General features: G+C 41.1%; 1 protein-coding gene across 1 annotated transcript; it reads right to left on the bottom strand.

The window, feature by feature from the left end:
- Positions 1 to 14728: 14728 nt before the first annotated feature.
- On the bottom strand, positions 14729 to 15283 carry LOC141609136 (hydrophobic protein OSR8-like). The gene is made up of 2 exons (XM_074428326.1): positions 15120 to 15283; positions 14729 to 15023 (listed from the first exon to the last, which is right to left on the bottom strand). The coding sequence occupies exons 1-2, from the start codon at positions 15207 to 15209 to the stop codon at positions 14889 to 14891; spliced, it is 225 nt and encodes a 74-aa protein (XP_074284427.1). The 5' UTR covers positions 15210 to 15283; the 3' UTR covers positions 14729 to 14888.
- Between the last annotated feature and the right edge of the window lie 1488 nt (positions 15284 to 16771).

The following is a 16771-nucleotide window of genomic DNA, read 5'->3' as shown; positions in this document are numbered from 1 at the left end:
GAAGCTGAAGCTGCCTAGTCAGCTTCTGGGTCGCCCACCAAAGATGATGCTGCTGATGTCGCCGGTGGCGAGCAGCAACATGCATAGGGAGACGGGCGGTCGTCACCAGGTTCACCCGGCATCTCGGATAGCTTCAGCTGTTCGGGGGCCAATTATTAAGCCTTTCCTCCCTGCCATCTTTTGGCACTTCATGTCTTATGTCTATACCCTTTTGCTGTTCCTTCTTTTTTTGTAAACTTTGGTAGGTAGTGTTTAGGCTATCCCTATGGGGACGACCGTCGACTTCTTCCTCGTATTTCCTGTAAACATTTTCAGTAAGAGTTTGTTTATTTTGCCTCTGGCTTGGCCGAGGTCTTTTTCTCATTTTTGTCTGAGTTGTCTTCCTTCGTTATTAATTGAGCGCTTTTCTTTCGTTTCTACCTTCGGCTTGGCCGAGGCCGTTAGAATGCGTATCTCAACTGTACTTAACGTTTTTGAACATGTTAGCGTGTCGGTCGCTTCCTCCACCGCCCGAGGCAGTCAGATTTGCGTTTCCCAACCGCCGTTGTGAATATGTTAGCGTATCGGTCGTTGTGTCCCCGTCACTCTCGGTCTGGCCGAGGCAATCGGGGTTACGGCGCGACAGCGTTCGTATCTGTAGACGTGTTGATCGCTTCCTCTTTCACTCTCGGTCTAGCCGAGGCGTCCGATTTACGTTTCTCAACCGTACTTATACGTTCCTAAGCATGTTGAATCAACTGCTGTGGGGCAAGTCGCGTTTCCCTCGTCACCCCCGGCTTTGGCCGAGGCGATCGAGTTTACGTTTTGACTGCTGTTGTAAATATCTTGGTATGACTATGGAAGGGACATTTCACTTTGATAGAAAACTTGGAACATTCTTCATTAGATATAATCAAGCGTTGGGGTGCCTACAACGGTCTCGGACACCTCCGCCGCTATACAAAGTATTTTCTAAGATTGTCGGTGTTCCAGTGGCTCATTAGAGGCACTCCCCCCATGTCTGTCAGCCGGTATGTACCCGGCCTCATTTCTTCAACCACTTTGTAGGGTCCTTCCCAGTTGGCCGTCATTTTGCTATGGATGTTTCCTTTGTTGGTGGCGGCTGACTTTCTTAGGACTAGATCTCCTACTCTTAAGTCTCTTTTGTGGACCCTACGGTTGTATGTTCTTCTCATTCGATTTTGATATACTGCCAAGTTAAGCCGTGCCGTGTCTCGGCTTTCTTCGACCAGGTCTAGGGAGACTCTCAGGCCTTCCTCATTCTCGACCGGGTCAAAGGTTTGCCTTCTGAATGTTGGCACCGATGCTTCAATTGGCAGGACGGCTTCAGACCCATAGACCAGGTGGAATGGACTGTACCCCGTTGCTTCTTTCTCCGTGGTTCTAAGGGACCACAGGACGCCGGGTAGTTCATCAACCCACCTTCCCTTTAGATCTTCAACTTTCTTTTTCAGCCCGTTTAGGATTGTTTTATTAGCTGCCTCCGCCTGCCCATTGCTCTGAGGGTGGCAGATGGAAGAGTATGCAAACTTGATACCGAGCTCTTCTAGCCAGTTCATCACTATGTCACTCCAAAACTCTCGGCCGTGGTCAAACACCATGACTTGGGGTAACCCAAATCGAGTTATGACGTTCTCCCAGATTACCTTTCTTACGGCCGCCGTCGTCTTGGCAGGTACCGCGACAGCTTCGACCCATTTGGTGAAGTAGTCGACGACGACGATCAGGTACTTTCTTCCTCCGGAGGCCATTGGAAATGGCCCCAATAAATCCATCCCCCACTGTGCAAAAGGAAGGGGACTAAGCACCGGTTGCAGGTCTCGGGAAGGTGCATGTATCACCGGAGCATGCATCTGACAATTTTTACACTTCTTGGTCTTAGCTCTGGAATCCTCAAGCATGGTAGGCCAGAAGTAGCCGGCTCGGAGAGCTTTGTGGGCTAGTGTTCTTGCCCCCATGTGATGTCCACAGATGCCTTCGTGAATCTCTGTCAGTATGAGCTCTGCGTCGGCTGGGCCGACACATTTCAGAAGTGGCCTTATTACGGACCTTCTATACAACTCTCCTTCAAACACCAAGTACCTTGCGGCGATCCTTCTTATCTTCTGGGAGAGACTGCGGTCCTCCGGTAACTCATTTGTCGATTTGTACTTCATTATCGGAGTCATCCACGTCGTCTCGGCTTCTATGTCGCCCACCATGCCGACTGTCTCAGTGATTCTTTTAGCATTCTCGATATCCACCAAAGACGGTCCGGTGACATTCTTGATGGTAGAACGGCAAGTTTTGAGAGAGCGTCGGCTCGGTTGTTCTCGGACACTGGGAATGCATTGGATTTGGAAAGATTTCAATTTTCTTTGTGTCGCTTTTACCCTTTCCGGGTATCTTACCATCCCGTCGTCCCGAGCCTCAAACTCTCCTCTGATTTGGTTAGTAACCAATAGTGAGTCTGTCTTCAACACAATGTGCTCGCTCCCGGCACTCTAGCTAGCTCGACTCCGATTATCACCGCCTCGTATTCGGATTCGTTGTTTGAGGCCGAGAAGGTAAATTTCAAGGCGTACTCAAACTCGTCCCCGTTTGGGCTGATGATAAGGATGCCGGCTCCGAGTGTTCGCCGTGGAGGACCCGTCGGTGTATACTTCCCAAACTCCGGGGTTTGGTTCCTCTTGATATGTGCACTCGGCCAGAAGTCCGCAAGTGCTCGCCCCTTTATCGAGGGCCTCGGCTTGTATTGAATGCCGAAGCCGGATAGCTCTCCTGCCCATTTGATGAGCCTGCCGGATTGTTCAAATTTTTCCAATGCTTTCTCCAATGGTTGGTCGGTTAAGACCGTCACGGGATGTGCGTCAAAGTAAGGTTTTAGTTTCCTTGCGGCAACGACGACAAAGAAAGGTCGCTTTTTCAATCGTGGGTAATTTCTTTCGGCGGCAACAGCAGTGTATGGTGACAAAGTAGATTGGGTGTTGCTTGCTTGTCTTCTTCTCTCGATGATTACTAAGACCGACCGTGGCCGAGGTAATCGCTATGTATAGATATAGCGTCTCCCCAAAGATCGGCCGGGGTGGTCGGGAGAGTTTGAAGATGAGCTTTCAGTTGCCTGAAAGCTGTGCTCTGTTCCTCCCCCCAGCTGAAGTCTTTATTCCCCTTCAACACTTTGAAGAATGGGGTGCTTTTGTCGGCTAACGGAGAGATGAAACAGGCGAGAGCCACCATTCTCCCGGTCAACATCATAACCTCTTTTCGATTCCTCGGCTCCGGAAGGTCCAGTATTGCTTGGACTTTCTCTGGATTGGCATCAATTCCCCTGGCACTGACAAGCACGCCGAGGAACTTACCTGCCCGGACACCGAAGTTGTATTTCATTGGGTTAAGTTTCATCTTGTATTTCCTTAGTGAACAAAACGTTTCGCTCAAGTCGGCCAAGTGCTCGCCGTCAGACTTGCTTTTTACAATAGCATCGTCGACGTAAGCCTCGATGTTTCGCCCTTTTTGATCTTGAAACACTTTGTCCACCAGCCTAGTGTAAGTTGCGCCAACATTTTTCAAACCGAACGGCATCATTTTATACATGTATGTGCCATGTATGGTGATGAATGCGCACTTAGGCATGTCTTCTTCGGCCATGAATACCTGATGGTACCCTGAAAAGGCGTCGAACAGGCTCAGCATAGTGTAGCCTGCCGTTGCGTCTATTAAACTATCTATTCGAAGCAAGGGATAACAATCTTTAGGACATGCTTTATTAAGATTTGTAAAATCCACACACATCCTCCACCCCCTGATGATTTCTTTACCATTACAACGTTTGCTAGCCATTCAGGGTAAGTACAAGGCATGATAAAGCCCGCCTCTAACAGTTTGTCTACCTCGGCCTTGATGGCCTCATCTTTCTCGGCCGAGGAGTTCCTCATCTTCGCTTGATGGGCGAGCGTTGGAGAGCACGTTCACCTTGTGAACGATCACCTCTCGGCTCACTCCCGGCATCTCGGGGTTGAGTACGCGAAGACGTCTTTGTTCCTTCTCGGCAGGTCTAGGAGGTCGGCTCGAAATTTGGCTCCGGCACCGACACCGCAGCGATTACGGTGCGTCCTGGGTCAATTTCTATTTGTTCGGTCTCGGCCCCCTCGACCATGCTGACGTTGTTGGTGCTCATCGGATCACCCTCCTATTGTAAGGATGGGCTCTTCCCCTTCTCTGATTTCTTCGCCACTTTGAGGGATTGCATGTTACACCCTCTGGCAGATATTTGGACATTGACAGTTTCGTCTCTTTCGTCCTTTGAGACGAGCTTTTGCGCTTCCCCCCGGTCCGAGACATACATCAATGTCAGGGCCCGGATGGACATCACAGCATCGGCCTCACTCAAGGTGACTCGACCTATGAGGACGTTGTAGGCGGACGAACCGTCAATGACCACGAACTCAGAAAAAAACATTCTTGGCCGCACCGTCTTGGCCAAACATCACCGGCAGTCTAATAGACCCCAGGGGTACCAGACCGGCCCCGGAGAAGCTGTACAGTGGGTTGGTGCAGGGGCTCAGGTCCTCAATCTTCAGACCGAGATTGAGAAAGCATTCCCTGAACATTATGTTTGTATAGGCGCCTGTATCAATTAGGCACCTCTTGACCAAGTGGTTGGCTATGTCTAGGTGGACTACCAACGGGGTCATTTGTGTGGGCTACGACTCCTTCGTAGTCTTTCTTTCCGATGGTTATATCGGGGACGGTGTGAGCGGGGATCGCTGTGGTGGGCACAAAGTTAATGGCTTGGTATAGCTCATTTAGGTGCCGTTTGTGCCCATTAGCCGACCCGCCGTTCTCGTTTCCTCCGACACACGGATCACTCCCATTCTCTGGAATACTGATTTCCTGTTCGCCCCGTCGGAGCTGGATTCTGGTTTCCCAGCTACGTACTTGTTGAGGGCCCCCTTCCGGATCAGCTCCTCGATGGCGTTCTTCAGATGCCGACAGTCGTCGGTCTTATGGTCGGCCGGCCGTGGTAATCGCACTGGCTTGACGCCCTCCGCCCTTGTCTTGGGGGTCTTGGCCATTTCTCGCCCTTCACTTTTGCTCGGGGCAAAGACCTCGGCCGGTGATTTGACCGGGGGTGAGACCGTGGTACCGCTTCGGGTGTATGGTCCCGAACTCCCCCCGCGCCCACCGAGCTCGTTTCTGTTAGATCTTTTGCCGTGACCGACATCGTCACGGCGACCTTCATCGATATTCTCCCGGCGGCTCCTCCTTTCTTGGTGCCCAGCTTCGCTGTGGCCTACCCAGGTCTTGTGGTAATTCTCCACCTTTACGGCTTGGTCCGCCATCCTTCTGGCGGAGTCCAGGTTGAGGACCTCGCACTTGATCAGCTCATTTTTGAGGTCGCCTTTCGGCAGGCCTTTCATCAGTGCGAAGGCCGCCAATTCACTGTTTAGCTCACGGATCTGCTGAGCTTTTGCGTCGAATCTCTTCACGTAGCTCCGGAGGGACTCGTCTTCCCCCTGTCGGATAGTGAGGAGATCGGATGTCTCCACGGCCCTCCTCTTGTTGCAAGAATACTGGGCTACGAAGTTGTCTCTTAGGTCGGCATAGCAGTATACCGAATCATTAGGCAGCCCCTTGTACCAACTCTGGGCCATTCCATGAAGGGTTGTTGGGAAGACTCGGCACCAGACCTCATCAGGCTGCTCCCATACCGACATGTAAGACTCGAAAGCCTCGGCGTGGTCGGTTGGGTCACTGTCCCCTTTGTACGATAGGGGCGGCAGCTTCAGTTTGGTCGGTACGGAGACTCCGAGGACGTAGGCACTGAGGGGCTGTCTGACCACGTGCCGAATGACACGTGGCGATCGGCTCCTCGCATTCCTAGTCCGGCTTCTCTCCCCGTGGCGGGAAGGGCTTCTTGTTGTCCGACTTTGGAGAGTCGGACTTCTTTCTTCGTTTCTTCGGGGGTGGCCTCGTTGCTGTGGTGGCGACGCTGTCCTCCTGTAAGTTGGGGAAGGACTTCGGTCTGCCACTAGCACCACGGGCACCGCCGGCGTCCTAGTATGCAGGGCTCCTTCTATTGCCCCGGACAAGTTGTTCGGGGTCACTTTATGGGCCCTGTTCACCTGTGGGTGTGCTGCCGTCACCGTCGTTGTGGCGGGGGTGATCGGCGTATTACCCATCAGGTCCAGGAGTAGCTTTAGTTTTGCTGCATCGACCACATGTCCCATGATAGTGACTTGGCCGGCAGGCAGCGGTGTTTCTGGTTCAGAGGGTATCCCGTACTTCACCGGCTCAATCACTCGGCCGGTGGGGGAGCGCCCGATCTCAGAATTGTGGACAGTGTCATCCTGATAGAATGCAGTTTCGTCGGTCACAATTGCTTCTTGTTGTTTTGACATCTTCTTAGCTTGATAGGTGGGTTTTGTTTTTTTTTTGTAAGGGATTTAATGAGCTTTTAGTAAGTGTTTTCCCCACAGACGGCGCCAATTGTTCCGGGTGTAGTTCCAGAGCAGATTTGTTACCACGTAAGCTTGTAGAATGATGACTTTGCTTGACTCTTCCTTTCGGCCTCTCCTGAAACGATGAACAAACTGAGGGCTCGGCTTGGTACCGAGCGAACTCACTCCGACGCTCAAGTCAGTAAACTTAAAGGGATTAAGTTGTGTGTTACTTGACACAAAGTATATTGTAGAGAGATAAGGGAGTTTATACCAGATTAGTATGTTTGATTGATTATTTGCGGATCCTTTCCTCAATGAGGGTTGAGGAGTATTTATAGACTTTCACCTTTTGTCACGTAGTGGCCAAGTGGCAGAGCAGGTGGAAAGACTGATCTACCCTCGGCCGAGGGACCCATGGCAGGCCGGCGGGCCCTGTTGACTCCATGCCGAGGGGTCTTGGATGTGAGTACGCGGATGTGTGTCCCGGCTGGCTAGTTGCATGGCCGAGACCCAAGTGACAGCCGACCGGGCTGCGCTCGGCTAGGGTCATCAAGTGTTGACTTGCTTTGGATATCTTTGACCTTGCTCAATATGTTGACTCGGTCAGCGGGTGCAGAATATGCCTCATCAACAGCTAAAATCGAAAAAAAACAAGTTTTTTTTTTTTTTAAATATGTCCAGCACGTGAACAGTAACAGAAACCAAAAAAATTTTTTTTTTCTTTTCTCTCGGCTGGATAGACAAAACAACAAAAACAACCCGTTTTTATTTCTTTCTTGTGGTTTTTCTGTAAAAACCATAACAAAACAAATTTTTTTTTTTTTTATTCTGGCCACTGTGAACAGTAACAGGAAAAAAAAATTTTCTTTTCTCGGATACTTTTCAAATCGGCATAAACAAAAACAGCCGTAAAAAACTTTAATCGGTTTTTCAGGAGAAACCGAAAGAAAAAAACAGAATTTTTTTTTTTTAAAAAAAAAAATACTGTTCATCCGTGAACAGTAATGGAAACGAAAAAAATAAAATAAAAATAAAAATAAATAAATACCACGGCTCAAAAAAAATCCAGCCGATTACTTTTTTTCGCAAACCCTAATTATTGTTTACAAACAATTTTATGAAAATCATCAAAATTAAAATTCGTGGCCTTGGCTCTGATACCACTTGTAGGATTCATCTGTATGCATCCCTTTAACTTTAAGGATTATAACGAATTTAAAGTGATGATAACTAGTCATAAAATTAAATTGCATAAACAAGATCGTAAAAGATTAAGAAATAACCTTCGGTCCTAGCTTTTATGGCCTATGAACAATATCGCAATGATATTCTCCTATCAGTTGCACCCAAGATGATATGAGAAATGCCCTTTGATTATGCTAGAATCGATCCAAAAATTAACTGATTAATTAGATTTTTTGTGTTTTTAGATGAGAGGCAAAGAAAAATGAGTTAGAATGAATTAGGTTAGAAAAATCACCACTAATCCCTCTTAAACCGTGTATGAGGTAGATTAGGGTAGATTTTTCTTTTTAATTATTCGGCCCAAATCCCGAAATAGCAAGGAGTATAATCTCCTTATTTTCGGTTATTCCAAAATGTAAAAAATGTGTAAATTGTCATCTAGTGAGGATTGAACCCATGACCTCTTGATTTGAGTACCCTCACTATTACCACTATGACACATTCATCTTGTTGATATTAAATATAACCGATTACATTTAATTACGAATTAACAGATTAATTCGTCCAAGCTAACATTACATACATTCAATTAAATATAACTTATTATATTCAATTTACGAATTGACAGTTAATTCGTCTCAACTAATATTATTTAATCTTCATTAAATAATTGTCTCATCAACACATTGACTAACTGTTTAATCATATAAGGCATCAATGTGATTATATTTCTATAACCACATCTCTCAAACACATCCTATAGGTGTGACCTTTAGGGACCAGTTGATCACCGCCATCTGTATGATAATAACGTCAAACTTTCTAGCAAGCCAACCGTTATTAGGTAATCGTTAATCAACTGATTAAAATACGAAGTATACCCTTGTGAACCTTTAAGAGATTTATTAATGTTATCACACTAATTTGTGGAGGACACAGGCTCCAACACAAGAACAGTCCCCTCCCAGCTGATGAATAAGTACTATCTACAATAGAAGCTATAGGATCCATGACATGATTACAAACTTACAATAATGTATGTTAATGTGAGGTTTTACTTAAGACCTATAAATTTTTTTTGATATAAAAACTTGAAAACCCAACATGACAGACCCTGAACTTTCCTCATTTTGCCAGGGTTAAGACCCGTAAAACTTGACCTATGACCAAATTCTGAAATAGCAAATTAATTTATTAAAACCCCATCCATCTCGATTGACGCGATGAGTCGAGGATAAGTTATAATTAGGAGCATAATAATAAACGCCCTAATCATCACTTTATCACCTTATCCCCTATACATAAAAGCTGAAGCATTTAGCTCAATCATATTGGCTCCTTAACTTTAGGGATTGAGAAACAATTTTTTTTTTTTTTACTGTAAATGAAACCCATGATCATCAATCCAATTAATTTCTCGCTTTCTTACTTTTAATTCTCTTTCCTATTTCCCATATTAATTACTATTGAATGAATTTTATATTATATGATAATACATTTATGGTTTCATATAGTTTAATTTCATTAATTAATGAACTGAACATTTTATATTATATTAAAATTGGAGTAGATCAATGAATATTCGAATTGGAAAAAAAATTAGGACTATTAAAACTGAACCAATTTGACACATATTCGAAAAGGAAATAATGAAGAAATAAGATATGAAAAAAAAATTAAAAAAAAAATATTTGCATATAAAATGAAGCACCAATTTTTATATGCAAAATATAAGAATAAAATAACATAATCCTATAATAAAATAACACAGTGAATAATTAAATTCCAAAACTCCTTATTGATAATTTCGTCTTTAAATGCCTACCAAAATAGCTTTGTATTTCAGAAATCAAAATTGTAAACAATGAGCTTTGTATTTCACAATCAAAATAGCAAAATTGTTCACATGCAGGAAACAAAAGCAATGAGTTTAAACAGCAAATATGAAAATCTTTACCTATTTTTCTAGAACTGTTACTTTTAGTGTCAATATTGATGAGAAAGATAAAACTAATGAATTAATAATAACAAAAAAAAAATCTATATATTGGACAAGACTTTATATTCTCATGGAAATAGAGATGAAATTATAGGGGGTGGCAGATTTTAGTTGAAAAAAAAAACATTGAAGATTTCAAGGGAGGGGGCGGCAGACGAAAGGAGGGAACAATAAAAAAATGAGCATTTAGGTTTTTATATTGAGGAAAAGATTTCTTTGATTGAGATTTATTAGAGTTGTTATATTGGGCTTGTGAGATTTGTGAGAGCTGTGATGTAGAGGTGGCAATCGGGTCAGTCGGGTCGGGTTTGGGTCGGGTCACGTCGGGTTGGGTCATATCGGATTCGGGTCATATCGGGTCAGCATACCCTTTCGGGACGAGTCGGGTCGGGTTCGGGTCATTATCGGGTCGGGTCATTTCGGGTCAAATGATGTATCGGGTCGGGTCGGGTCGGGTTTGCTCGGGTTCGGGTCGGGTCGCTCGGGTCGGGTCAGACTTGCCAGCTCTAGCTGTGAGTTATTATTATATTGGGTTTGGTTGTATACAAATTTTTTTTTCAAGGGAGTAATATAAAATCAAGTATTTAATTTAATTATTATTTTTTCTTTAAAATAATTGAATTGAGATATTTTTCTTTTGTCTTCTATCTATTATGTATTTCTTCCGTTTATTTTGATTCCATACATTCGTTTAATATACGTGAGATGTATTTTAGTAGAGATGTCAGCTATGACTCTATGAGTACCATCCAACATTCAACCTATTTGTGGAGGTTTGATTTATCTATCATGGTAGTAGAGTGAGCAATTGCTATAAAGATTTAATGCGATGCCGATAAACGTATGTTAGACGCAACTACTTATTAATGTAATTTATGAAGAGATGTTTTCAAATTTGAGTTTCATTGATTTTTATTTGTGCATTGAAAGTCCTTTTATAATAACATTTCTTATTTAATATGTTCATTTAGAATATGAAAGTTGCCGTATTAATTAACATATTTCGTATGTCACAATCAAAGAATTAACTCGTGCATTTTTTTTTGCACGGGATTAAAACTAGTTAGAGGCTTAGACCATCCCCAAGCAGAAGGTCGCCTTAATCGGGTCACCAAAAATTTTCCTCTTAATCTTACCTTATTAATCTTGACCCACTTTCACCCTCCCAAGCAGAAGGTCACGACCTGGGTCACCAACCCAATCATTTTTCCACTTTTCAACATTTCCAATCATTTACCACATTCACTACCCCACCAAAACCTCTCTCTTACTTTTACAATTATTATTTAATAACATACTACAATTAAGTTATTCTTTTCATTTTTAAAATAAATTCTACTCAAATATGTTAAGTAAATTAATTTGATAGTGTACATTAAAAAAAATTATTGGCAATAAATAAAATTTATTGAAAGCATGAGTCAACATATAAAAAAACCGCATACATAATTCAAAAAAAAAACACGATCTTAAAAAACATTAAATACTACGAAATAAAAAAAATGCATTCTAAACTAATTCGAGTTACGGAAGTTTTGCCAAATATGCTCAATGAGATCATTTTTCAGAGCGTTATGAGTGGCACGATCACGAATCTCACCATGAATTTCTATGAATCGTTCTTGAGGCGATCTTCTAAGACGATGATATTCATATGGATCATCACTAGCTGAAGTCGGATTATCTTCTTTGAACTCTGCGATTATGTTTTCATAGTTAAGATAAGTTTCTCTTTCATCTTCAACTATCATATTATGCATAATAATACAAGCCATAAGAACCTTCCCCATATTAGCTCGATCCCAAAGAAGACAAGGGCGTTTGATGAACGCAAATCGTTTTCATTCATTGATTTCATTCATTCCGCTTTGTGATTTATTTATTATCGAAATCTGATTAATCGTTGCAATTTTGTTCCGATTTATTCCGATTTATTTTCTGATTAATATTTAATTTTCGAAATCTAATTAATCCTTGCAATTTTGTTCCGATTAATAATTTATTTTCTGATTAATAATTAATTTTCGAGTTTAAATATTAAATATTAAATATTAATCAGAAAATATAAACCCGATTAATCCTTACAAAATATAAACCCGATTAATAATTTATTTTCTGATTAATAATAATTTATTTTCTGATTAATAATCCTTGCAACATATTAAATAAACTAAATATCAAACATATATTTGTCCATTAGCTTGTCCTTCAACTCTTGATCTTTCGGGTTTATATTTTGTTGCGAGAGCAATGTGTTCAACCAATTCATCTCTATTTTTGTTTTCATTTTTTGAATCCTAATTTGTTCGATTTCAAAATCAGCTGCAAGCCTTTTTTGCCGAAAATCAATTTGCTCTTTCGTAGTGAGCCTATTTCCCTCCATTATTTCTCGGTAAATGCCCCGCACTTAACATAGAATCGGCACGACCTCGGTGCTTTTCCATTCCGCTTCTTTTTAGTCGCCTCCCGTCCTTCGGGTCGGTCACTTGCGTCGACATTAAGACTAGACGGGGTTGGAACATTAACACTAGACGGGGTTCCAACATTTAGACTAGACGGGGTCCCGACATTTACACTAGAAGGGCTAGAATCCATTTCCGACCTTGACCTTTTTGAACCCGACTTAGAGTTTCCAAAGAGCTCAAATTGATGTTTTTGTAAGCTCCACTTGGGGTGACCACTCATGATTTTATCGTAAACATAAAAGTCGGTAAAATCGTTACCATTATTCACCTTTCGAAATAATTTTTGAGCTAATTCTATGTCGTCGTTGATGTTGATGTTAGTGCCGCTTTCAGGTGGTCGATTTAGAACTTGTGTGTAGCAACCAACCCATTTACTCACAAATTTGTATTGAGTCGTTTATATCGATTTTTCATTCCCTCGATACTCCTAATCCCAAGTTTATTTTGATTTTGATTTTCCGTACGACTTTTTCATAGAGTGAAATACATCATTCCATCTTGTGATGGTTCTTTGGTTTTTTCCAAGTATTGAGTCGGTACTACACATAATCCATGCGGACATAAGAGCTTCTTCCTCCTTTTCGGTCCAAATCCGATCATCCATTTTCGAATTGGATTGATTTTTTGTGGATGCTAATGATTTTTTGTTTTTTTTTTGAACAAAAAAGGGGGGTTTCTGATACAAATTCTTGAGTTTGTAGTTCGGACAACAAGATTTGATTTCCAAAAACATCGATATTTTGATTTTTTTGGCTATCCGAAATTAATTCCGTAAAAGTGGGAATTGGATTACTTTGATTTAAATCGAAATTTTGAGAGTCTTGATATGTTGAATAATCGTCAATAGCATAACTTGAAAAATCAAACTCGTTTAAATCCATAATATATTTGAAAATTGAGAATTATATAAGTGTTTGAGTTATATTTTTTTTATGTTTGTAATTAATTTTAGGTAGGAGATTAAAAATATTACTGATTTGCATTTTTTACTTCTAGTTTTATACTGTTTTTTACATTTACTTTTACTACCCAATTAATATTTATGGTTGTATGGTAGGAGTTGAGAAGATTATGGATGAAAAAATTAAAGAGACTTGGGGAAATGGAAGGAAATTGGCGGAAAGAAAAGAAGGAAGAAAAAGGGGTAAATTGTGAAGCAGTAAACAACAGAGAAGAAGCAGAGAAAGCTGCACTTTTTTTTTGTACTTTTTTTATGTTTTTGATTTTTTAATGTTGTAAACCAATAGAAAGACGCCACGTGTAAGGTCACCAACTTCTAACAATTTCTCTACTCAGGGTCATGGGTTGCCCCTGAGTTATTCAAGGTCACCAAAATCGTGTTGTTAATCCTAGTTTAAGAAGTCATTAGCGTGACCCGACAAGGTCACGACCCAGTCGGTGACCTTGCTTGGGGATGGTCTTAGAGCTATCAGGTTTTGCTTATTGTTCCTGTGTGTTGATGTTTACTTAAATTTGCCTGGTAGCAGTTCTATGTAGTGATGTCCGTGACTCCGTGAGCATAGCAGCTCTGTCAATCACCATTGCTTCCTAATTGGACTACTGTTTTCTGTATGCATAATAGGCTAGTACCCCTAATCTGAAATTCGGCAAGAAAAAAAAAGCTAGTACTGCAAATCTGCAATGTGCCAGGTTTACGTGTACAATGTTCTTTACTTTTCAATTTATTTGTTTGTTTTGTGATCCAGATCGTGTACTTGCGTGGTTTGTACTTTGTAATACAAACTAGATTTTAACTGTAAGAGAAGAAATAAATTTCCAGTATTTGGCCCAGATCTCAGGCCTAAAGCTTAATCCGTGTGATTTAGACTCGTTGTATTTCAGGCTAGTCTGGGCAAATGTGAGTCAAGCGTGTCTGAATCTGAACCTGGATCCTGCTAAACAGACTCTATAATACCCGATTAAACAAGAATTGTTGTTTCGTCAAAAACCTTGGTATCTTACTTGCTCTAGCACTCCCAACGGCTTAAATTTTCTACCAATCCATGGAACGAGACATAGATTAGCCAATCCCGTAGATAAAAGTCGCTAGATGATTCATTTATATTCCTGTACTGTCCTCAGAATGATTAAATAGGAATGAATGCTTAAATAGGAATGGCGGTCATCCACTATATCGGACGACTGCTTCGTTGAAGACCAACGTCCAAGGTCTACTTTGCTACTTTTGTAGGCTCAGAAGTCAAAATAAGGCCATTTTTGCACGGGAAACAACTCCAATTTTGACAGAAATAAGGCCCCAGAGTTGCTTCGATTAGAAGGAAGCATAGCACTAGGGATTGAACTAAATTGGGTTCATTTTCCAGATCAGACCAGAATGAGATAAAACCCGAACTGGAATGCTAAATTATACTGTATTATATTTGGATTGAAGACTGAACGGTAAACTTACATCCGAGTCCAGACAGATAGAACTCTTCTGTACTTAGAATTCTTCGAGTCCGGACAGATAGAACTCTTCTGTACTTAGAATTCTTCGAGTCCGGACAGATAGAATTCTTCCGCACTTAGAATTCTTCGAGTCCTGACAGAGAGAAGTCTTCTGTACGACCAGAGTATCTCTCTTAATTCGCTCACTGTCATTGTAACAGACTCTTAGGTTCCAGGTGAGCGAACGGTTCGGTCAATCGAGTCAAGTCTTAAATCTTAATCAATCCCAAATTCACATAAAAATAGGTCAAAAAATCGAATACACAGTGACAACGCAAATAACATTACGCAGAATTGCAGAAAATCAAATTAAGATCCATATTAACAAAAAACATAAGAAGGATTACGATACGCGACTTATAAAGTTGATCAAGCAAGAGAACGGTAGTGGTAATCTTCGTCTCTGTACCAATTATTATCAACGACAACAATTGCATAAATGGCGTATATCATTCCAGGGACGTATCCTAACATCGTCAACAGCACGCATATCAGGAATTCACACTGCAATTAATCATTACACCATGATTATCATTCCATGACATCTAACGATAAATCGATTAATTAGATAAGATATAAATAGTAAAGGAGAGAGCTTACACTGCAGCAACCATGGCGGAAGAAGACGCCGAGGGGAGGTAGAAAGATTGCGCACATTATCTCACAGAAAATCTCGCACCCGCTCGCCATTGCTGTGTTTTGTATTGCTACACAGATAAGAGAGGGCAACTAAAAAAAGCAAAAGAAATACGGAGAGATGCTGATTGATAATTTGATATGGTGAGGACTGAGGAGAGGTTCAAAGTCTCAGAGTATTACGTACACAAAACCTAAATTTGAATTGCCCAAATTCTAATATACTACTCCCCCTATTCTAAATAATCTTTCTTATCTCTTTTTTCGTCTATTCACAATACATCCCCTACTAGTTGGAAAGCCCGTGCGATGCACGGGGCTCCTATTAGAATTATCTGTAAAAATATATTTTTAAGTTAACAAAAAAGTCCAACTATGTTGATTCATCGATGAACAAAAATTCATGGTTGGTATAGTTGATTGATGAATTATTAGTGCTTTTACCGTAAAAATTTGACATTCAATAGTACTTATAACATCAAGTGATTTAGTTATAATATGTACTTTGCTTTTTCATTTTCGCAGGCACAACTGTATTTAATTCAATAAAAAAAACGCTCACTGTAAACATGGTGCAGCTCACCAAAATGAAACCTTAAAAACACATAATTTGATAAATTTGTGAAAACTTCTGTGTAAATAATGTCCTTCGTTTGGCCTTGATACATTTGGTCTCTATCACGATGAGAACCTTAATCCCTTAGATGACGTTTGTTCTTGACACTTTTACGTAAAGGTGGCAATTACTAAAAACTGGTTTCAACACATAAATTCCAACATGATTAAGTGATTGTCCCTGACTCTTATTTATTGTCTAGCGTAGCATAGCCTCAATGTATATTGTCTCCGCTTAAGAACAAAAGGAATCTTTGCATCCGAGGAAGTCATTCCTATGCTCGGTTCAGTACATTTGCCAACTTTGGAACCCGTAATTATCTTCCTTTCTATTTCGAATTTTCCAAGGCGATTGATAATAAGACATTGTCTCTTTAGACAGTCCTCTTACGGAGTTGATGTTCCTCAACAACATAAACGACATACCACACTTGGTAGAACATACCATTATGAGTTATGTTAAAAAATTCATCATGTATACTCCATTTCCTTCTTAATAAACATCTTTCCCATTGCTACTCAAGGGTCAAACGTCGTTTATAACATTGACCATTAATATGTCAAAAATCATGGTCAAACTAATTCATTGACGACTCTGCAAAAGCAATACAGAGGATCATTGCAAAGAGTATGACGTACATTTAGTGTGAAATTCCTAAAAGATAATGAATTTTGCTCCCAAAGTCTAACGAGACTAAAATACTCTACCAAGTCTCGAATAATAGGAAAAAAACGACTCCTAAAAGCAAGGATGTCATACGGGCGAGGGGACAGGACTAATATAGGCTTTCTCATACCCATATTAATTAGAAAAATTACATGCCCTTAGTTGTCACAAGCAAAAAATTTCAAAATCATAGATCAACTTTTGTAGATCTTAAAATAGTTCATTCCATATAAATGTTATATTCTCGCCTATTCTATAGGTTTCAAATATTTCTGATATTTTATTTACCCATGTCTATCTAACACCCATGGTTGATATGATTTAAAATTCAGTT

This window comes from Silene latifolia, chromosome 10, assembly GCF_048544455.1.
Source record: "Silene latifolia isolate original U9 population chromosome 10, ASM4854445v1, whole genome shotgun sequence".
Classification (NCBI taxonomy): Eukaryota; Viridiplantae; Streptophyta; class Magnoliopsida; order Caryophyllales; family Caryophyllaceae; genus Silene; species Silene latifolia.
This window is presented reverse-complemented; position numbering and strand designations above follow the sequence as displayed.

Excerpts from the sequence above, each read along its gene's own strand:
- LOC141609136 (XM_074428326.1), bottom strand. The coding sequence starts at position 15,209 with ATGGCGAGCGGGTGCGAGATTTTCTGTGAGATAATGTGCGCAATCTTT. Across the intron at positions 15,024-15,119 it reads TCCGCCATGGTTGCTGCAGT|TGTGAATTCCTGATATGCGT; the intron begins GTAAGCTCTCTC and ends GATTAATTGCAG.